Source organism: Muscardinus avellanarius, assembly GCF_963383645.1.
Source record: "Muscardinus avellanarius genome assembly, chromosome: 20".
Taxonomy (NCBI): Eukaryota; Metazoa; Chordata; class Mammalia; order Rodentia; family Gliridae; genus Muscardinus; species Muscardinus avellanarius.
This window is the reverse complement of record NC_137806.1, coordinates 20,816,714-20,839,795: the sequence shown is the minus strand read 5'-3', so window position 1 is coordinate 20,839,795 and position 23,082 is coordinate 20,816,714. Positions and strand designations below refer to the sequence as shown.

Here is a 23,082-nt window from a genome sequence, read left to right as displayed (position 1 = left end):
CTTCAGATTCAAGTCTGCTTCTTCACGTACGAAATGGGCTTCACTTGCTCTACTGTAGTATATGGCTTCACAAAATGAGGCAATGTAGTTAAAAAGTGCGTTCTGCTATGCTAAGTTTAAATAACATCATGGTCACTTCTAAGTGGCAATATTATTTGTCAACCAAATTTCAAAATTTAAGTAGGAATAGCACTGTTGTCCTACTAGGAGAAGTACATTTAGTAAATATGTTTACTTGCTTTTTCTTGAAAAAAGGGGGGGGGCCATGAGCAGCTGGTAAACCACTGATTAATATCTCATCACAAGTATAATGCTTATGCTTACGCTTTGAAAAAGAAATAGCCCACGCTAATTGTGCCACGTCTTCCAGTCTTAATTATAATTCAGATACAAAGCGCTTGGTGTATTTCTTACCAGGTTCGGGGAGGTCTAATTTTGCCCGCTTTAGTTCTGCCATAGAAACCTGAAGTTGCTCTATTACAAAATCATCTTCAAAGAAAAAATCTTTTGCTAGAGTGTCCTGAAGAAATTCTACAAGTTCTTCCATAGACAATTTCATTAAATGTTCTAAAGAAAGAATGAGAGAAATACAAATGTTAAGTCAATAGCTACTTTAGGTTAAAAAGATGAAACATTGTATATGGGTAGAGTAGTTTTTCTTAAAATCATTAACAAAGGACACTTATAAAACTTACACATGACATTGTGAATATCATTAAAACTCAGTAAGACAAAAAGCTTCCTGATACTAAAGCAGTCACAAAGGAGGGAAGGTTAATCATAGTGGGCAGAAAGGAAGAGGATACCTACTGCCAAATACTTTCTAGCCTAAGACTAACCATATCTAGACATTAATATGAACATATGAAGCCTTTCCCTTTATTGCTTTAAAACTCTAACTGCTATAGGCCAATCCACTGTGTGTGTGTGTGTGTGTGTGTGTGTGTGTGTGTGTGTGTGGCACTAGGAATGGAACCCACAGGCATTCTACCTCCAAGTTACAACCCCAGACCTATTTGATTTTTAATCTGAATAGGGTCTTGTTAGGTTGATGAGAGTCTCACTACTTGCTGAGGCTGTCCTTAAACCTGTGATCCTCCCATCTCAGCCTCAAGTACTGGGATCACAGACGTGCCCCAACACACCTGGCTGCCAATCCACTTTTTTTATGTTTTTATTTTTTGGCAGTACTGGGAATGGAACCCACAGGCATTCTACCTCTGAGCTATACCCCTAGCCCTATTTTTTATTCTTTATTTTGAAACAGGGTCTCATTGAATTACGAAGGGCCTCACTAAGTAGCCGAGGCTGTCGACAAACCAAGATCCTTCTGTCTTAGCTTCCCAAATGTTGAGATTACAAGTATGTACCACCACGCCCAGCTGCCAATCCACTTTTAAGTCTGTATTTATTAGTGTTTCAGAATTTTTTTAAATGGATTATTAATCTACAAGTTTATTTCTACTTATAAATTCATTTTATTGGAAAAAGTTTCAAACTATAGCAAAAAAGCAAGAAGTAAAAATCCACCAAGATCACACTACCCAGTATCTGACAAATAGATGTATATATTCATGGACATATATGTATACACATATATACATTTTTAACATTAAATTCTCCACATTAACTTACATTTTGCTTTTTTCACATCCAATAATCACTGATATCTCTTCTTGCAACAAACAATTTTATAATATCACTATTAATAGTGATAGGAAAATACAATATAAAAGTACATTGTAATTTGCTTATCAGTCTTCTAATTTGGATTACCTCTGATGTTTTTTTACCACTTAAAACGATTGTGTGATAAGTTTCTAGTAACAATGTCTCTAAATATTTGAAGACAATCAAGAAAAAAGAAAAAGAGAAAAAAATCTATCAATGAGATTTAGCTCCTAAGATGCCCAGAAAGAAGCTTTTTTTGTTTTTCACTTTGTTTTTATTTTAATTGACAAATGAAAAATTGTATGTATGTAAAGAGTATAATATAGTGTTTTGATATATGTATTGCACTACAGAATGATTAACTTAGTGACATATTCAAACACTTTTGTGATGAGAACATTTTATATCCACTGTCTTAGAAGTTTTCAAATATGATAATTACAGTCACAATGATGTACTATAGATCTCTAGAACTTATTCATACCCTAACTAAAACTTTGTACTCCTTAACATTTCCCCTTTCCCCATCCCTGCTGCCCCTCAACTACCACTTTGTTTTCAAGGATTTATCTGCTGGTGAATTAAGTCTTTGAACTTTGTTTCCCCCCCCCCCCACGAAAAAAATACAGAGCAGCAGACACGTTTCTCCACAGTGTACACAGTCTAAGGATATGCTGGCACATAAAGTAATTGCTGCGCTAAAAGTTTATCTACAAAAGATAAAGAAGCTTCTACTTGTCAAAACTGATCAAGTGTTATAAAGGTAAAATCATTTAAAAGGGAGAAAAGAGCTACAAAGAATTAGAATACTATATTTCTACTTTTTCATTGTTTAGAGAACATTAATATCTCTTAATAAAAGTTATACATTTGTTGTATACTTTGATGTATTCATAATCCAAAATGAGAGAAAGGAAGTAAAGAAAGTGGGAGGAAGCAGAGGAAAAGAAGAAAGGGAAAGGACTTTTACTTGTTATATGACAGAACCCTGAGTCTTGGAAGACGATTTGTTGTCAAAGGTTGAGTTTGGGTGCTTTACGTCTGTGTGCTGAGGAAACAAGGATTTAGTGTAAGGGGAACGAATCACAACACTTTTGAATCCTTTTCTGGACAAGAGTATCTTGACGAAGGTATCTTGTACAGGGCATTTTCATTCGTATGTAAAATATGGTTAATCTGGCCCTCACGAAGTCCACTTTTGTTAAGTAAGTAACAAAACAATTTTTGATAAAGTACCAAACACATAGTTAGAACAACGTCAAGCACATAGAGAAAACACTATACATGTGACCCAAGTGCTCAGTGAGCTTGCAGCTCAGCTGGGGTGTTGAACAGACCATTCAAGAAGAATGTGAGAGAGCGGAGTACATGCGGAGTATGAAATGATGTGGCCTGAACAAGAAATACCGTAGGATATTCTAAAACTTCACTGATTCACATCTCTACAGATGTAAGAGGAGGCACATAACGTTTAAGTGGAACCGAGACTTTAAAGATGAATAGGGTTTCTTCATGTTCATGAAGAAAAATAATCTCATGTCTTGATTTTAAACTAAGCCAAAGCAAATTAAATTCACAGAGCCCTTGGAATACTGCAACTGAAAGCTAAAAATTGTTTTTTTGGTTTTTGTTTTTTTTTTGGTGGTAATGGGGTTCCTGGAAGTCCTTCTACCTCTGGGCTACACTCCCAGACCTATTTTTACATTTTGATTTGGAAACAGGGTCGCGCGCGCGGCTGGCTTCAAACCTGCGCGATCCTCCTGTCTCTGCCTCCCAAGCGCGGGGATTACAAGTGTGTGCCACCACGCCCGGCTGGTTTTTTCTGTTTTTAAAAACAATCTGCAGCCGGGCGTGGTGGCATACGTTTGTAATCCCAGCATTCAGGAGACTAAGACCAGAGAATCGCGGTTCGTGGACAGCCTCAGCTACTTAATGAGGCCCTCTGCAACTCAGTGAGACCCGGTTTCAAAATAAAGAATAAAAAATAGGGCAGGGGGTGTAGCTCAGAGGTCGAATGCCCCTGGGTTCCATCCCCAGACCCGAGGGGGGAAAAAAAAAACCAACAATCTTGCTAGGTGTGGTGGCACATGCTTGGAGGTAGAATGTCCCTGGGGAGGTAGAATGTCCCTGGGGTTCAATCCTCAGTACTGGGTGAAAAAAAAATTTTTTTGATTGATTTTACGTAACTGTAGACACGGCCTGTTTTTGTCACAAAGGCAATGATACTGTGCAGCAGACAGACTTGCAAGTTCCCCATCTACAACTTAATGAAGATTAATAGAAATGTTCTCTCCCGTTGAGTGTGGTGATGCATGCCTGTAAGCACAGTATTTAGAAGGCTGAGACAGGAGGGTTGCAGGTTCAAGGACAGCCTCAGCAAGTAGTAAGACTCATCAACCTAGTGAGAACCCGTTTCAAAATAAAAAATGAATAAATAGCCGAGCGTGGTGGCACACGCTGGTAATCCCCGCGCTTGGGAGGCGGAGACAGGAGGATCATGCAGGTTCGAAGCCAGCTGCACTGGCTTAGAAGACCCTGTTTCCAAAAATAAAAAAGTATAAAATAGTTCTGGGAGTGTAGCCCAGAGGTAGAAGGGCTTCCAGGAACCCCAATACCACCAATAAATAAATAAATGAATAAATAAATAAATAAATAATAAATAATAAATAAAATAGGACAGAGGGTGCAGCTCAGAGGTAGAATGCCCCTAGGTTCAATCCTCGGTAACACACACACACACACACACACACACACACACACACATACCACACACTTCTCTATAGCACCCTTAACTAATGGTTTATTAGTTATCTGATTTATTTTTGCTTGCATTCATTCATATTCATTCTCTCTCTCTCTCTCTCTATCTATCTATCTATATATATATTCTATTACAAACTTGAGATTCAAACTGATGAAAATTATATGGGGTCTCAGTGGAAATGAACACTTAAGAATAATATTATTACTGAAATCAACAAATTGCATTCTACTGCTTAGGTATAAAAATAAAAGTGATATAAGGAGAAAAGAATCAAAGACGGTGCAATGTAATAAGCTTACCGCCTTGCAATGGAGTAAGCTTCTAGTCATGAGAAAGAACCAATGAAAATTAATTACCAATGAAGATAATTTTCCCACTGATTTTCAAGAAATGTTTAAACCACTACTAAAAGACAAGAATGTGAAATAGAGTAGGAGTGGAGACATTAGAGTTAAACCCCTCACTTTTTATGAAATATTTAAACATTTCTTACTTTTGTGTAATTTTAAGATTGTGTAAGACATAGCAGTGAGAACTCGTTCTCCTTCAAAGATGTAAATGTCCCATATCCTGAGGTTTAGTGTAAAGGGAGTCTAGAATTAAAAGCAAAACAAAGCAGAATTAAGGTTAACAGTTAAACTTCACTTTATAATTTTTTTATTGAGTTTTGCAGATAAATTACTTACACGATCAAGGAAACATTGAAAAAACCACTTCATTGTGTAAAAACTTGTGTATATTTCTTGAGAATCCTGAAAAAACAAAGATCTGACAAATTCTGGATCGTAGAAAACAAAATATGACAATATAACAACAGTAAAAGGTAGGAAGGCTGTTGGAGGTAATTGTCAGGCTAAATGTAAAACCATCTCAGTATAAATCTTTGTCATCGTTTCTATTTTCTTCTATTTTTACTATTTCTTCCCCAAATTTTACTTCTCAAAATTACCCCAAGAATAAATTCTTCATGATAGCATTATAATACATTTAGATTTTTATTATTATATTTTAGAGTCAGCTATCTTTGTCTGCCTAAGATACTCTATTTTACAGTAAAGCACATATATGGTTCATAAGGAACAAGTCTATAAGACTCTTAAAATGCTTTTTGCACAAAACCCTAAAAAATAGTTAAGAAATCACTCATCTTTTTGAAACTTTGTTTGCATTTATCAGCTTCATAGAAGAAGTCTGAATCTACGAATTAGGTCTGTGGTAGACCATCAATACTAAATTTTACAAATCTAATTGTTCTTCAACTGGGAATTAAAACTGCGTAACAAATAAAATCAATGATACTATAAATTAATAAGGTAACTAGGACCAAAGACTGAATGCCATTATTGCAGCTTCCTTCATAGTGTAGGTGGGTATAAGTCAGTATCACATCTACCTACCAAATGTTGCTTAAGCTTGGACAGAAATTTATTCAGTATTTTTTCATGATGTTCTTGAAACCTCAAGAGTTTAGGAAAACCTTGGACAAAAAAGCCTAGAATACAAACATAAAAATAATACTTCACAAACAATATAAAAAATTAAAATGCAACATATTTCTTTCATATGTAACTGTCAAAAATAAAAAAAAATCCAATTACCAAAATATTTTTTCTCTCTACCAAGGAAAGTTTGGTAATGAAACTTTTAGCTAGAATGCGTTTGCTAAAGATTGTCTATATTTTTATAAAATTATTAAAGAAGATAGAATAGTTCTGAATTTAAAAGAAAACTAAGATACTAAGAATAATAGAAACTAAAGCCATGTGTCAAGGTTACATATTCTTTTAAGGTCTTGAGCTGTTACCTTAAATGACTAAATATTTTATAGGTTGTTATAATATTGATTACTTGTTAGTTTTACTGTTAATGCAGTACATAAACACTTTACTACTTTTTGAAGTTTACTCTAACAACTTCATCAGTTTCATGATTTTAAAGTTGTATCACTTCTTAATTCTTTCTATAAGCTATATCTAATATCAGCTAAAACATCAAAAATCATATTTTATCCTGATTATAAAATATAACAAAATTTATGAGAGGTGATTAATGGAAAGTTACTATTAATTTGTGTATTTAACTCCTTGAACTTTATATCTATTTATTTACAAATTTCCTTCCAGAATTATATGATCCATTGGTAAGAACATATACTCAATGGACTTCTCCACATTAGTATTTTCCAAACTGGTTTCTATGCAACTTTGAAAGATGTTAATAGATGTTCTGTTTTCAAACAGGAACCTAGAGAAAATATTGTTAAGTATACTCTTCTTCTTGGGAATTCACAGTGCATATCAGTCTATTAATGTCTTTTAACATTTATTTGTTTATTTATTTATTTATTTATCTATTTATGCGGGTCTGGGGATGGAACCCAGGGGCATTCGACCTCCAAGCTACACCCCCTGACATATTTTTTATCTTTTTTTTTTTTTGAAACTGGGTGTTATTGAGTTGCAGAGGGCCTAAGTAGCCGAGGTTGTCTGCGAACTGTGATCCTCTGGGTCTCAGCCTCCCGAATGCTGGGATTACAAGCATGCATCACCATGCCCAGCTTCTTTTAGATATAATAAAACTTATTTTATTGCTTACTTAACTCAATCTCCCAGACTGATCTGGAAGTCCATTTATTTTCCTCCCCCAGAACAAATTTAAAAAAAAAAAAAGAAACTATGTTCTTTCAAAAGCTGGAGGAATGCACTTTGGGGAAACAGTGCTTTACAATCTGGGCAGGATTCTTTCTTAACTAAGAACTCTGTTTTCAAGGGTGTGTGTAAAGTGAGAGAGAGAGAGAGAGAGAGAGAGAGAGGAGAGAGAGAGAGAGAGAGAGAGAGAGAGAGAGAGAGAGAGAGAGAGAGGAAGAGAAGACAGGAGAGGAGAGAAGAGAGGAGAGAGAGAGAGGCAAAGAGAAAAGAGAGAGATAGGAGAGGGGAGAGAGAGAGAGAGAGAGAGAGAGAGAGAGAGAGAGAGAGAGAGAGAGAGATGATTGACAGAGAGAGATTGACAGAGAGAGATTGACAGAGAGAGATTGAGATTCTGTTCCTCCCTTAGTAATATTTTCCAGAAACATGATTTCATTAAAAATCTATAACTATCAGTGCCACTTTCATGGTCAATTTGTCAGAAATGAGAGTTGGGAAATTTCCAAGAAAAGTCTGATTTTTTAAAAAGTCAACGCATTTCCGTAATAACAGCCGGGGATGCTAAGGTATCCAACACTTCATCACTTTTCGGTGCTGTCCCAGGGCTGATAGTTTAGATCTCATCTCTTCCAGCCCCAGCTTCCATTCCATATGTTTACAAGTGATACTACTTTCATATACGACAAGAGCAGCGGTGACCTCTAGTTATGAAACTTCACAGGCAGACACAGAAACAAGTGTCCCTAAGTACAAACTCACCCATAATAATGACCTATATTGCACTGTACGTGCAAGTGCAACATGTTTGAATAGAATATTGCTTTATAGATTAAATTGGTGGTGGTAATTGTTGAAGCTAACAAATAGATTTAAAAGAAATTACTGTTTTCTAAAATTGGACCATCAAGTTGTAACACTGTTAACTCTTCAAGACAAATCAGCAACATCATTGCACAGAAAAGCAAAATAAAGACAGAGAAGGAAGAGTTCTTTTTCTTAGATGTCTTTGAAGATGATCCTGCCTGTTGGATGGTAACTCATTACAATAATATATCTTGCTTTTGGAGCCCAGATATTGTTACCATGCAGATAAAAATTTGTTAAAATAATTGGCAAAGAACTATAAGAGACTGACAAAAGTAAAATACACACACATGTGCATACACATGTGTATATGCGTGCACACACATGCACATGCGCGCACACATACATGAACGCACATGCATGCACACACACTCACATATCCCTCACCTCCCTCACATGCCATACATAATTTTGAAAATACTTAAATAGTACTTTATGTGGCAGGTTCCTCATTACATGCCACATAAATATACAGAATAAACTTAGATGATCCATTCTTTTTTTTTTTTATGGGTTTGGGGATGGAACCCAGGGGCATTCGACCTCTGAGCTACACCCCCTGCCCTATTTTTTATGCTTCATTCTGAAACCGGGTCTCACTGAGTTGTAAAGGGCCTCACTAAGTAGTTGAGGCTCTTAAAAAACCATGATCCTCCGGTCTCAGCCTCCAGAATGCTGGGATTACAAGCGTGAGCCACCACACCCAGCTAGATGATCCATTCTTAAGAATTAAAAATTTTAAATCTGATATTACCATATAGATGCATCAGAGAAACAATTTTGCCTTCAATGGACAAGTTGCGATCCAAACTCTCAAATCAAGTTTGATATTTATGCTTGGCAATTATTTGGAAAGGTTACTAAAAACAATAGGCTAATTTGAGAACCAAAAATTATGCCTGTTTTGAAATATTAAATAATCAAGTACCCAAAACATGTTATCAGCTTTTTACTTAAAATGGAGCCAAATGTATGGCCGGAAGAACTAAACGCTGCCTTTGGAATATGGAACCATTTAGTTACCATGTCCCTTTCCTGTAAACGCCTAAGTGTCATTTGTCCATTATATCCAGTCAAAGGAAACATCTCTTCAATAATGACTATCTTAAAATTTTGGATCAAAAGGCATCTTTTATTTTTACCAATAATATGACTTTTCCTAAATTCCTCTGAACCTACACTAGCTTCTTTTGAACGAAAGAAAGTAAGAAAATAATTTTTAAATGCCAATAACACACTTTGGGGAAATGACAAAGAAAAATCAATGTGATCAGAAAAACTTATAAAAGTTGAATAAAGAAAAATGAAAGAGGAAAGTAGTAACAAATACTAACTGAAATAAGCTTTGGTCATTCAGTTTGTTGTACTTCCTTCTATCAAACACCTTTTTGTTTCTATTTGCCTTTCCCCCTCTCTTGTTTATTGTTTATAATAACGTACGGAGTTTTCTTACCATGCATGGCATGTTTGGGGCCTGAGAAGAGTTTGACCAGGGCCCAGAAGGCGTCTTCCTCATTCATATACATGAGAAGGAGAGCTGTGATCTGGCTCATCCCCTGACAGTACCCGACTTCCTAAGAGCAAATGGGCACACAGACATAAGGAGTTGGAACATGCTTACTTAGCAGGCAAATCTAGAGGTAAGTATTATAAACTTCACAGCATTGTGCCAACTAGTATAAAATAATGAAACAGTGCTCAAGAGTAACTATATACAAAGTCTGGGCTTATTTTCTTAAAAAAACCATCTTCTGACACTGTTATACCATCTTTCAAAACTGTTACTATTCTATTTTACCTATGATTTTCAGCCTACGATTCTTCTTCTTTGCTCAAATGCGAATTCTCTCCTTCTGCAATTCCCATCTATTTCCTGTATATTTCTGTACACTGAAGTAGATATTTGGGGGATGCCCACCCACCCTACACCCTCTCTCTCAGTAGTCTGTGCCTTGGTGTGGCCGTAGGGATTCACGTTTATACCACAGGAACCATAGCTGAGGGATCAGGTGAAGCTGTGGTCCAAGGGGACTAGTTAATTGGTTGCACTGATTAATCACACTCTACTCTCTCTAGGAAATCTGTACAAAGCTAGAGATTATAGTCACATTGGGTTCAATAGTTGAACATTATAGCCACTTTGAGTCTTTGGGTGAAATTTTAGCCTGAAATAACCAGGAAATAAGTGAAGGACCCCATCTAGAGAGTGGGATAAGTGGTTTGCAGAGATCATCAGAGACAATCTGGGGCTCCAGAGTGGGAAAGAAAATGTATAGCTCTCACCAAATGTCTACCACTTTCCAGGTCCAATTCCCACAAGGCCTAGCTACTGCTTTACTTCTATGAGAATTTCCTTTAATAAATCCCCCCCTCCTTTTTTTTGGTGGGTTTGGGGATGGAACCCAGGGGCATTCGACCTCCGAGCTATACCCTCTGCCCCATTTTTTATTCTTCATGTTTGAAACAGGGTCTCACTATGTTGTGGAGGGCCTCACTAAGTAGCGATCCTCCGGTCTCAGCCTCCCGAATGCTGGGATTACAAGCGTGCGCCACCACGCCTGGCTAATAAATCCCTTTTTAACCTTCTCTAGTTTGGGTGAATTTCCGCTCTTAAAACATAAAGGGTTTAGTAAGAACAGAACTTCTACATCCCAAGGACTGAAGCTTGCCCTCTCCAAAACCTGCTCAACGTGTTGATTTTATACCTACATTAGGCATTGTCTTTCCCCAAATTATCTTCTCTCCCCAGAACAGTAAACGCCTTTAGAGCAGTATGTTTATTACTAAAGGATTTAGTTTTCGTTTACTCCTACTGGACTACACCTAATACATAAAATGTGAAACTGAAAGGCTACCTATTTGCAGTAATAAAGAACTACCAAATCAAGGAAAAGTTAATCTAGCCACCAATTCCTGTCCTCTGCCCATTCCCAGTCCTATCTGCTTAAAAGTAATAAACACTTCAAAATGTTAACAGAACAAAACAGTCTGTAGGGAGGGATAAAAATGAGGTTCACTGGCATACTGAGGCCATATCTAGGTTTTTCCACTTTCAAATCAGCTGTGTCCTAAGAACCTGGGGTTCCCAAGGGAACCATAAAGGAGCCACAGCAATGAAAGACAGTGAGGACCAACTGGCTCTGGGAGGAAGCAGTGCACCTTTTGGCCTTGCGAGGTAGGGATGCCAAAAGAAACCTCCAGTTTCTAGAATACAACTCCAAGCTGGCAGGTATGTTACAACTTACCGTATTATAAATAGAATATGCAGCAAGAACATGGAATAAGGATTGTTGCCTAGAGAAATAAAAATTTACGTTTACCACAAGACAGTTACTTCACATTCTTTTAAAATTACAAACTGAAGAAAAATAGTTGACTGAAAACAGATAATCCAGATAAGATTACTATTGAAATAAATTATCCCAAACTCAAATTCAAACAGTACTCTAAACACCCTAAAGTTAAGACTACATAACATTCATTCTGATAGAACTTTTACCAAAAAATTTCTTACATTTGTTGCTCTCTTTCACTGAACTATTCTGCTCTGAAATCATACCAATAGACACCACTGGCTTAACAGAATGATAGCATGGCCTTTGGAAGACTCAGTGACAGTACCAGCTAAGTGTAATAGCTGGGAGGGCTGGAGCAGTACTCTCCAGAAAGCTGGTCAAGCTTTCCGTCAGCCTCCAATAAATATAAGGTGTTATTTTTCCAAAGCCAGGATTCAGTGTTTGGGAGCCAGAGTGGAAATAGAAGTGGCCTGGATGATTCACTGCTCAGTTTCTGCTCAGTTTCAGCTTCTGGTCTCTGCAACCACAGGTTCTGTGGATCCAGAGATCTTAGCTTCAAAAGGAGGAGTGCGTTCCCCAAGAGAAAAACAGGTTTTCATCAAGCTGGAAGCCACAACTGCCACGTTGAGCTCCTACTCCTCAACAGGCAAAAGAGGGTGACAGAGCCTGATTACCACGGGAAAATGGGTTGCTATACATAAAGGAGTGTGTCTGAAACACGAGAGAACATTTAGGACATTTCTTAGCATTGTCAAGTCCTGAGATTAAAGTCAATGAACTATGACCCAATCCAGGTAGGACTGCTCATGGTCCAGATTCTCTAGAAATGAAGATCTGAGTCACCCTAACAGGGAAAGAATGACAACCAGGAACTTGCTGAGGGCAAACAAAATGTGGAATGGTTAGTGCAAGAAGGAAGCTATAAATACCAGCTACAATGACATGCCCAGTTGTAGAGATGACTGTAACTGTTACAAGTACTTCTTTTCCTTACTTTGATAGGAATACGTTTGTACAAACACATTTTTCTTCTTTCTTTTATCATCTAATATAAGATTTATTATTGATAGTTAACCTTATATCATGGTACTTAAATTTAAGATATTGAAGCAGAAGTGGCATCCACTTTTGGGGAGAGGGTTAGTACTTTCTCAATTGTAACTGGAACAGCAGTGTCATTTACACAGAAGAATGACTTTGCTACTGTCTCACCTGGAAATAAGAATGGTTTAAGGAGATGTGGGTGAGCACCACGTTCACAAAGGCAGACTAAAGGTTGGCTTGTCTGTCAACTTGGCGAGGCATAGTTCTCTATTATTCAAACACTAATCTAGGTGTTGCTGTGCAGATATTTTGTAGATACGACTAAAATCCTTACTCTGATGAATTTAAGTAGGAGTGATTATCCTAGGGACAACAGCTTCAGTTTATGCCCGAGAGGTCTACCTGGTCCCACCTGCCATCTGCTTTGTGGCTTTTGGACTTACTTAGCCCCCACCACTGGACAAACCAATCTTGGAATGTGTACCGTCTCTGGTTTCTGCTTCACTGGCTGGACCCTGACTGACACTGTACTTTTCATCCACAAATTGCCATGGTGACGATACGCCAAGGTCTAGTCCTGATGCCCTATTATACTAGGTTCACTAATTTTTCATTTATTTTCCTTCATTTTCATTTTTTTTACATTTTATTTCTACATGAGATGAGGTTATAGATATATTTATCACCAACAGTTCTTAAAAACACAGTCTCTCATTCTTTTCTACTTTTAATAAAATATCTATTATATTCCGGACAATCTTCAGATTATAAAAATGATTGTTCCCCAATTTTACAGCACCTATTATGTAAAAGAGCAAAAATTTTAAGATAAATTAGATGCTAAGTTTCATATAAAATAGACTCAAATGACCAAAAAAGCATAAACTTTTAGGATCTCAATAAAAATTTGGGGCTATACATGATCACATTTTACTTGATAAAGACTATTTATAAATGTTATTGACATTTTGTAGTATTAAACTTTACTTACTTAACACCATATCTGTCTCTAAACATAATATGGTCCCTAAACGTGCGGTTGACATCAAGGTCTATTTGTCTGATATCAGGTGAACAACCCCGTGCTCTCTGTTTTAATTTCTGAAGAAGAAAAAGGAGGAAGAAAATACATTTTATGAAAACCATTTATTGAAAGTCTATGATCACTAGTAAAATAAATCCCATTAAAAACCTTTCTTCTTAATTTTAGGTCAATCATTCTCAGTTATAAAAATCAAAGCGGTCTGAAAGGTACACAAGGAAACGTTCCCTCCCCTCTGTGGCCCCGAGTCACCTCCCACGCCCTCCCTCTTCCCTCCCATCCTGTCAATACAGTTAGATTTTAATTGAGGATGGGGAAGTTCTGAGCTTTGGTATTACTAATGCACAGAAAGCTATGCAGGACTGAACCGCGCAGTCCACTCACTGAGATTTCTTTATCTTTCTAGCACAGTACTTTGGTCTTCCTTGGAGCTAATCACTGCCTGCTACTCAATCCGCTTCATTTTCTACATATGTGTACCTAATCTGATCCCAAACTCACTACAAATTATCTCTCTCTCTCCTGGGGATGTTCCATAGAACAGCACTGCACTGACTCTGTCCCCTGAAGGCCTCCCTCAGAGTGGGCCTGGCCCGCTCCTGTGTGGGGGCTCGGCTCGGGTTACTGCCGGCTCTGGGCTCAGGCTACCCTTTGCTTAGTTCTGGTCTTGCGTCCCTGTCTCCTGGGTTTACTTCCTTGGTCTGAGAATTCCGTCCTCTGATGGCTCCTGTAATTGTATGGAGAATAGTTTCTGAAACCTAAATGCTGATGATCCTAAGCTCTTGATGAACTCTTCGGCAGCTCAGGAATCCTTCGTGGTCCTCTGGCCTCCCATGCTGCCACTTGAATTCTTCCCTCACTGCTATCTGGTGGAAGGTGCTCTCCCCATGTTCCCAATTTCTCCTCTCTACTTGATTTGGGTCTGTTTTACGCAGAGGTGGCACTTGGTGGATACTTTCAATCTTCAATCTTAAAAACTCACACTCACACCTCTCAGCTCTGAGACTGTCTTCAATAATTTCCTTGTCAATTCCTCATCCTCTTTCCCCTGCCCCCATTTCCTCTTTCTGGAACTCTGATTATTATAGGATTTTCTAGGCTATTACCTAACTTTCTTATATTTTCTCTATTATTTCCATCTCTGTCTTTAAATTTTATTTTCTACAAAATTTCCTCAATTGTTATTTCCAATTGCTCTCTGTTGTCTTCAAATATTCCTTATTATGACCTCCTATACTTGTTTTATGGATGTAATATCTACTTATTTCTCTGAAGATATTAACAATATTTTTTAAAGTTTTCTTTTCGCTCTATAGTTTCTTACAAACTTCTCTTCCCACTTGCTTCTGTTTTTCTTTCACGTTAGCCCTTTTCCTCAGAGGAAAAGCAATACTTGTTGTCTGTTTTTATCTAAAAATAAGACACTAATAAAAGATGTGTGCCGGGTGGGGTCACAGCAGTGGTCTTCACTGTGGAGACCTGGCCAGGCGGTTGCCTATGGAAGTCAGTATCTTTGCTTTATTCTCTCATGTTGGTCATGTTTCCCAGGGAAGGGTCGTCCTGCCTCCTGTGAGAAAGACAAACAACTGGCTGCAATGTCCTGGGGGCTGCACTGTCCAGACGTCAGGACTTCTGTGCCTCTGCTCCTGTGGAGCCGCCTGCCCCCAGCAGCGTCTGCGGGGTCCTAACTGCTTCTGGAACAGACTGTCTGCCACTTCTGTGCTCAGCCTCGCCCATGCTTCCAGAGGTGCCGCAGCTGGCAACGACCATGCCTTCTGGAAACTCTAAACAGCGATCCTGGTGCTTCTCCACATCACAACGCCAGCCCAGATCCAGCTCTCTCAGGTGTCTGAGTTTATTAACTGCCTGTCTCCGTGGTGGCTTCCCCAAACTGGCAACTGCCATCTCCTCTCCCATTTTCTTATCCCATGTAGGCTTGCCTTTTTAAAACCTTTGCTGTCAACTTAATGGCACTTCAGAGGAAACGGGAATTAAATTATGAGTATGTTTAATGTCCCACGTTTAACCAAATGGGAGATTGAAATTTATATTAATTTGACCTTAACCATGCTTAAGTATAAATAAACATCTATGTTTACATGCTATATTGATTCCTTTACCATCTACTGGAAATAGATATCTGCTAAAATCAATTCCAATAAATTCATATAAAAATTTAGTTCCTGACAAGTTAAAAGTGGAATACGGGCTTTCTGGGTAAGTGTAGAATGTATGTGCATCTGGCATGCACATGTTGTATACATGCTGTGTTTTGTGAGTAAATGTATTTTTGTGTTTTAAGGTGGGAACTCAAAGAAGCACACCTTCTGTAACTTTTTACATGAGAGTGGGTTGGGGTGTGGTTCCGTGGTACTATGCTCCCCAGCATGAGGGAGGCCAGGGCCACCCAGCACTGGCTGGAATACAACCAGAAACACGACCACAGTATGTTCCCAAAGTTCTGAAGACAGATGAAGATATTCAGAAAACAGGATTAAAACCACTAACATATTATGTTATTTTTTATAAAAATTGGTACAGAATACCAAATTTTAATTTAAAAATAAGTCTGTGCATAGTTGGTTATTTTATTATCTCTTCTTTTAAAGGCAATGGGCAAACAGAGGTTTCTATTATTATTCTACAGGACTCCTAGTTAAAGACAAGATGTCAAAACACAGGAAGAAAATGTTTGACAAGACATAATATAAAAATGCCTTAAAATAAAACTTAGTTGGAACAAAGAAGACCCAGACACATCTCTGATATTAGCTTCTCTCAAGGACAGAAAGATTCCCTCATTAAAAAAACAAAAAAGGCCTCATGACAGAAGCAAAGCCCAGTTAAGTAGATTAAAAATAACAGGTTAGCAATACCACTTCTGGGTATCTATCCAAAAGAATGGAAAACAAACTACCAAACTAATGCATGCGTATCTATGTTCATAGTCACACAATTCACAACTGCCAAACTATGGAACCAGCAAGATGTCCATCAACAGATGAATGGGTGACAAAATTGTGGGATATGTCGAATTGTACTCAGCTATAAAGAACAAAATTACGTCATTTACAAGGAAATGAATGGAAGTGAGATTAGTCACAAAAAGTTAAGAAATCAGGTGCTCTCCCTAATATGTGGAAGCTGGGGAGAAAATGGGCCATAGGAGGAACTCTAGAAGGAGGAGAAGCTGCAGATGAGCAAACAGGCGGCCTAATTGGGGATGATGGGATGGAAGAGGGAAATTCCCTAACGGGGGGTGATGGGAAGGGGGAAGAGGGATATTCCCTACTAAGGTACATGATGTACATTCACAAACATATCAAATCACTAAGCCAAACATGAGAAGGAGGGAAGGGGGAGGGAGTGGGGTGGGACTTGGGAATGAGTGACGTGTGCACGTATGCCTCTACCATCTTATACCCCATTAAGATGTATGACTAAAATGCACAATAAAAAAATTAAAAAAGAAATGTTATTTATGTCTTAAAATATTTATAAGCAAATGTACAGAATATAGTAAATCAAGCACAGTTTCTACCACTGGGTGGTTTGAGATCTATGAATATTATTGTAACATAAGGATAAACATTTTATTTTTTAAAAATGGGATGTAATGAACCCATAAACCTAAGGCAGAAGTACAAGAGAAGGCATTTAGATAAAAAGTTAGGAGCATCTCTGTGAGCCTTGCCTACCAGACTACCAAACCAGGCTAAGGCTATAATGAGCTTGTTACCCACAAACTGACCTTCTACCATCTGTAAGGTACACTGCTAGACATGAGAGATACATACAGATGAGATACAATTAAAAGAGAAAAAAAGCAAGAGATAAGAGCACAGGCTCATAAACCACAACAGCCTCGACTTTAAACCCTACCTTGGCCTCTGCTAATCCCAGAGTAAGAAGTAATTTAATCCTCCTAAGCTCAGTTTCCTCATCTATAAAATGAAAATAACAATGATAATAAATAGTAAAATCTTCCCGGGAGTACTGGGGATTGAACCCAGGAACACTCTCCCACTGAGCTACAACCTCAGCCCCTTTTCATTTTTTGAGACAGAGTCTAAGTTGTCCAGGATTGCCTTGAATTTACAATTCTTTAAGCCTCAAAATCCTGAGCAGCTGGGATTATAGGTGTGTGCCACTATCCCAGCTAACTTTAAGAATTAAATGAGGCAGTTCATGTAGCACACTTAGTTAATATCTACATACAAAAATTCTTGAGAGCCAGGCATGGTGGCATACGCTTGTAATCCCAGTACTTGAAAGGCTGAGACAGAAGGATCACAGGTTCGTGGCTAACCTCAGTCATTTAGTGAGACCTTATTTCAAAATAAAGAATATAAAATAGGGCTGGGGGTGAAGCTTGGAGGTAGAATGTCCCTGGGTTCAATCCACAGTACTGCAGGGGAAAAAATTTTTTTTGAATAAGGTCATCTTTCCTCAAGATAAAGTAGGTACAGTATTTTTAAAAAATACTATAGTAAGTCAGGCATAGTGGTTCACACTTGTGGTCCCAGTAACTGAGAGGTTGAGACAGGAGGATTACAGGTTTGACGCCAACCTCAGCTACTTAGTGAGATCCTCTGCAACTTAGTGAGACCCTGTTTCAAAATAAAGATTAAAAAATTGGGCTGGGGGTGTGGCTCAGAGGTAGAATGCCCCTGGGTTTAATCCCCATTACCACAAAACAACAACAATAAACAAATCTGTAGTATGAAATTCCAAGTTACAATCAATCTTTTTCTCTCCCTCCAACTTGAATTTGACTGGTGATTGATTGATTTGGGGTACTTTCTACCTCCTAGCTCTCACTCCAGTCTTTTTTTGTTATTTTTCATTTTGAAACGGCATCCCACTTAGTTCTGAGTATCTCACTAAATTGCTGAGGCCAGTATCAAACCTGCAGTCCTCTCAGCCTCCCAAATACTGGGATCACAGGTGCGGGCCCCCATGCCCAGCTTCAGTGTGGTTTTTATTTATATTTCTTTGATTGCTAATGATATTGAACTTTTTTTTCATGTGTTTATTGGAGAGTGTGTGTGTGTGTGTGTGTGTGTGTGTGTGTGTGTGTGTGGTACTGGGGACGGAACCCAGGAGCCTTCTACCTCCAAGATACACCCCAGCCCTAATTTTTATTATTTATTTTTATTTTTATTTCTTTTTTTGGTGGTACTGGGGTTCCAGAAAACCCTTCTACCTCCGGGCTACACTCCCAGACCTATTTAATATTTTTATTTGGAGACAGGGTCTCTTAAGCCAGTGAGGCTGGCTTCGAACCTGCACGATCCTCCTGTCTCTGCCTCCCAAGCGTGGGGATTACAAGTGTGCACCACCACACCCGGCTCTTTTATTCTTTATTTTGAAACAGAGTCTCACGGAGTTGCAGAGGGCCTCACTAAGGGAAGCTGCAGCTGGCCGTGAACCCGGATTCTCCTGTCTCAGCCTCCCGAATGCTGGGATTACAAGTATGGGCCACCATGCCTGGCTCTAGCCATTCTTCTGTTGAGAAGTGTCCAATTCAATTCCTCACTTTTGATTGAGAGTCTTGTTTTCGCTTTTTAATGTTGTTTATATAGTTTTCTGAGAAACAGGTGGCAAAGCTTTTTGTTTATTTATTTATTTTTTGGTAGTAGGGGGATGAAGACAGAGGCATTCTACCTCTGAGCTACACTCCCAACCCTATTTTTTAATTCTTTATTTTGAAACAGAGTCTAAGTTGAAGAGGGCCTCACTAAGTAGCTGAGGCTGTTCGAGAACTGCGAGCCTCCCAAGTACTGGGAGGCATCACAATACCTGACTTCAAATTATACTGTAGAGCTATTGTAACAAGAACAGCACGGTTTGAACACATAGATCCTCAAACTACAGCCAGTTCCCCCCCACACACACTTGGTACTGGGGATGGAACTCAGGGGCATTTTGAAACAGGGTCTCACTGAGTTGCAAAGGGCCTCACTAAGTAGCTGAGGCTGTCCACAAACTGTGATCCTCCTGCCTCAGCCTCCCGAATGCTGGAATTATAAGCGTTCGCCACCATGCTCGGCTTAGCCAGTTGTTTTTGACAAAGAAGTCAGAAACATATGCTGGAAAAAAGACAGCCTTTTTCAACAAATGACGATGGGAAAACTGGATATTTATAAATAGAAGAATTAAATTAGATCCCTATGTCTCGACCTGTAAAAGAGTCAACTCAGGATAGATAAAAAGAACTCGAAATTAGACCAAAAACTTTGCAATTTTTATATACATTTTCTAAGAAATATATTGGAAAATCTCTGGGTCCAAGATTCTTAACATGTAATTTTTTTTGCTCCTTTCAAAAGGAGCAAAAAAAGGATAAAGCTGAGATGGCGAAGAGAAATGTTGTTACATTGCCCAATTTAAAAAGCTGATCACTCAATTGCATTGTCCAATTTTTAAAAAATTATTGCTCAAAAATTAACTTTTTATTAATAAATAATAAATTTAGAGGTGCCACAACGATCTTTTGAACAATTCTTTTTTCAGCCTTAGAAGAATCAAGCAGAGGCAGATATTAGACAAACTCTACAAATGGCACTTTAAACCCTTTTACTGATACTATAATTAGTTGTTAGTCAGTTATCTCTATGAAAATGCCTTAAAGCTGATGGATCATTTCAAGCACTCTGACCATTTATATGTTTGAAGAGGACCTGATACTCACTGGTTGCTACAGATAATAATGCTTTTACTCAAGTATTTGTTTGAAATAAGATTACAATCAAGAGAATAAATAAAAAGCCTCTAACACCCTATATAATTTTAATATAACTTCAAGTAATGATATGGCTACCTTTATCAACTTGACAGCTAAGAGAAATGATTTTACTTTTTAATTTCAAAGCCACAGTTTGGCCACTCACATTATAAAGGTCTCTCGTCTCTTCCTTCATTTTAGGGATCTCAAGAAGCAGAGCCCAGACTTCACCTCGGAGCTGCAGAGGGATTCCTTTGTAAATTCTTCTCTGAAACTTATTGAAAGAAAAAGCAACTGGAAGTTATAAAATGACAAAGGCTGAGACCAGTCCCTTCATCAATGGAATTAATATTTGTTAGTCTCTTATTATCAGAGACTTCATAACAATTGATACATTTTAATCATTAATACATTTAGATTCTGTCATCTCTCTTTTTCAGATCCTAAGAGGGAGACAAAGACAGAGGAAAGAGTAAGCAAAAACTGCCGAGAACGCTCAGTGTATCACATGGCTACACCACCACGAAAGTGTCTCTGAAGAGGAGAGAGCAGAGTCGAGGCTCTCTGGTAGATTTTGAACATCTTATTTACACATTCCCTCACTAGATGCTTTCTTCCTTCCCCAATACACCCAGAAGGTGTTCCCAATCGCAGGCTGCGGATGCAGTCTCCTCGCCAAGTGCTGAGACAGCCCTCTGCCCTCTCTGCCTCTCGTGGCTTCCATCTGTCTCTTGCCTGACTGACAGTCGTCAGTCTCTGTCTCTCCCTCTCCTGCATGTGCGCTCACATACACACTCACACCTATTCCTTTCCTCCCTCGTGGGTCTTCTCTTGATATTTCTTCAAGAAGAACTTTGGTATTGAACCTATTCGATTAGACAAAATCAGTGAAGAATCACCATCAAGGCCTGCCTTTTTTTTAGTGAAACGAGGCATAAATCATCCATCTCATCAACTCCCTGGGACTTTGAAAAGTGCATTCCTATTGCCCTAAGAATATTCAAATTCAATATACTTTTCCTCATCATTTCATAATTGCATTGTTCCTCAAGTTGAGTTAAAATTTGTCTGACATGGCTCTCACCTTGAGAAGGCACGAGAGATATGGAGGAAGCAAAGGATGAATTCTATCTATGGGGGCTGGGAAAGATCTCTTTAGAGAAAATGGCAATAAACTCATTATTGAAAGGAACATATGGATGTACCAGGAAGGAGAGATTGAATAGGGATGATGATAATGATTAGCCAAATTGTAACAATAATAATAATAATACACTAACACTTTGATTGTCTACTATGAACCAACACTATGCTTTATGTTTCTAAGTCAATTTTGTGCTTTCAGTACTACAATACCTCTTCAGAGGTATAGTAATAGTATACCTACTACTATAGAGGTGTGGCATACTGAACGGGTTTTCTTTCTTCTTCTTCTTCTTCTTCTTCTTCTTCTTCTTCTTCTTTTTTTTTTTTTTTTTTTTTGTGTGTGTGTGTGCGTGGTACTGGGTTGAACCCAGGAGCATTCTACCTTCAAGCCACAGCCCCTGCCCTATTTTTTATTCTTTATTTTGAAGCAGGGTCTCACTGAGTTGCAAGGTCCTCACTAAGTAGCTGAGGCTGGCCGTGAAATGCGATCCTCCTTTCTCGGCCTCCCAGAATTGCAAGCGTGCGCTGCCACGCCCGGCTTGGTTTTCTAAACCTTTTGGGCCAACTCCAAAAGGAAGGAGTAATATAAACGTAGAATAATTGAGGAGTTTCAGTCTGGACATAAAATCTCTTTTGTTACTAACAAGTTTGACCTTCAGACAACTATTTAAAAATAATTTCCCTCCATTTCCTGGCCAGTTAGATAGAATATTGGCTAATACAGTCTCAAAGGTCCATTCGGTGATTTGACCAGCAAAGAAATATGAGCATCTGCAGCAGGAACTCTGCTGTGATAGAGCTGAGACACAGCATCATGGCCAGTTAAATCACAACCTTCGCTGGACAGAAATAATTTCACTGAGTAGATAATATTTTTAAAATAAAGTACACCACCCACAGGGAGGCAGTGACTCTGATAACACACACAGAATCCGAACCCTAATGGAAGTTCTTTAAAATTAAAAATCCAAAGGCTCTCCGTCAGATCTGGACCTTCTAAATCTTTACTTCGATGTATTTTTAGAACTTCTCTGTATTACTATGTAAGTAAGGGATCTGTGGAAAGAAAATATGCCTTCGCTGGGAAGAAATGAAAAACCCATGCTTCTTTTACTTCAGTGCAATTTAAAACAAGGTATGAACTGAAAGCAGTAATCCTCTTAGAAGGTACATTCTGTTTCACACCAAATTGGACCATATATATCATCAAGTGATTGTGGCATTATAGTTATGGGAGAGTGCCTTAAAATTATACATCAAAGAAATAGTTCTGTTAAAATCTCTTTTAATGGGAGTCGCATTAGCCAGAGTTGCTGTCAGAATAATAGCCTAGTAGAATTGCTCATTTTTAGAGTTCTGCGTACTTTCATAGATATATGTGTACTAGAGAAGAACATAAAGACACGTACTTCTATAAATATTTTATTAGCCTGAATGTGAAACTAAAGTGTAGGTTCAGTGAGTGGAGATTCATCCTGTAAATTACCACTGGAGCGATCTTTCCACAAGGATACAAGGTAAGTGGCTGTAGGCCCTCAGCTCATCTGAGACAGTGTACTATTAACAAGAGCACAGGTGTTTGCACTTTATCTCCCACTCTGAACTGCTGCCTCTTAAAAAATATCTTGAGTTCTAAATTCAGTGCCAGAACAGCTAAAATCAACCATCCAAAATGCACTCACTCTCGAGTAAACTAAAATAATACAACAGTCTGACTTTAAAATAAGGATATTTAGGATTCTCAAAAATTAAAATGACATTAGCCCTGTGAGGAGCCCATGACCCAAAGATTTCCATAGTTAAGTGAGTTTCACAAAATTTACGGTTACCTCTTAAAAGTTACACTGCATGTTAATAAAGAAACTCTGCTTACCTTTGGCTCT

The 23,082-nt window shown here is 38.2% G+C and overlaps 1 protein-coding gene across 2 annotated transcripts in view; it reads right to left on the bottom strand.

Moving 5' to 3' along the window:
• The window catches only part of USP6NL (USP6 N-terminal like), a gene marked incomplete at both ends in the record, with an annotated part of 90,594 nt that overhangs the window by 13,310 nt on the left and 54,202 nt on the right, over nt 1–23,082 (bottom strand). For both annotated transcript variants that reach the window (XM_080717160.1, XM_080717161.1), the window contains 8 exons: nt 415–567; nt 4,929–5,028; nt 5,122–5,187; nt 5,833–5,927; nt 9,398–9,518; nt 11,190–11,238; nt 13,276–13,385; nt 20,220–20,327. In XM_080717160.1, coding sequence (XP_080573286.1) covers nt 415–567; nt 4,929–5,028; nt 5,122–5,187; nt 5,833–5,927; nt 9,398–9,518; nt 11,190–11,238; nt 13,276–13,385; nt 20,220–20,327 — 802 coding nt within the window. The remainder of the gene's footprint in view (nt 1–414; nt 568–4,928; nt 5,029–5,121; nt 5,188–5,832; nt 5,928–9,397; nt 9,519–11,189; nt 11,239–13,275; nt 13,386–20,219; nt 20,328–23,082) is intronic.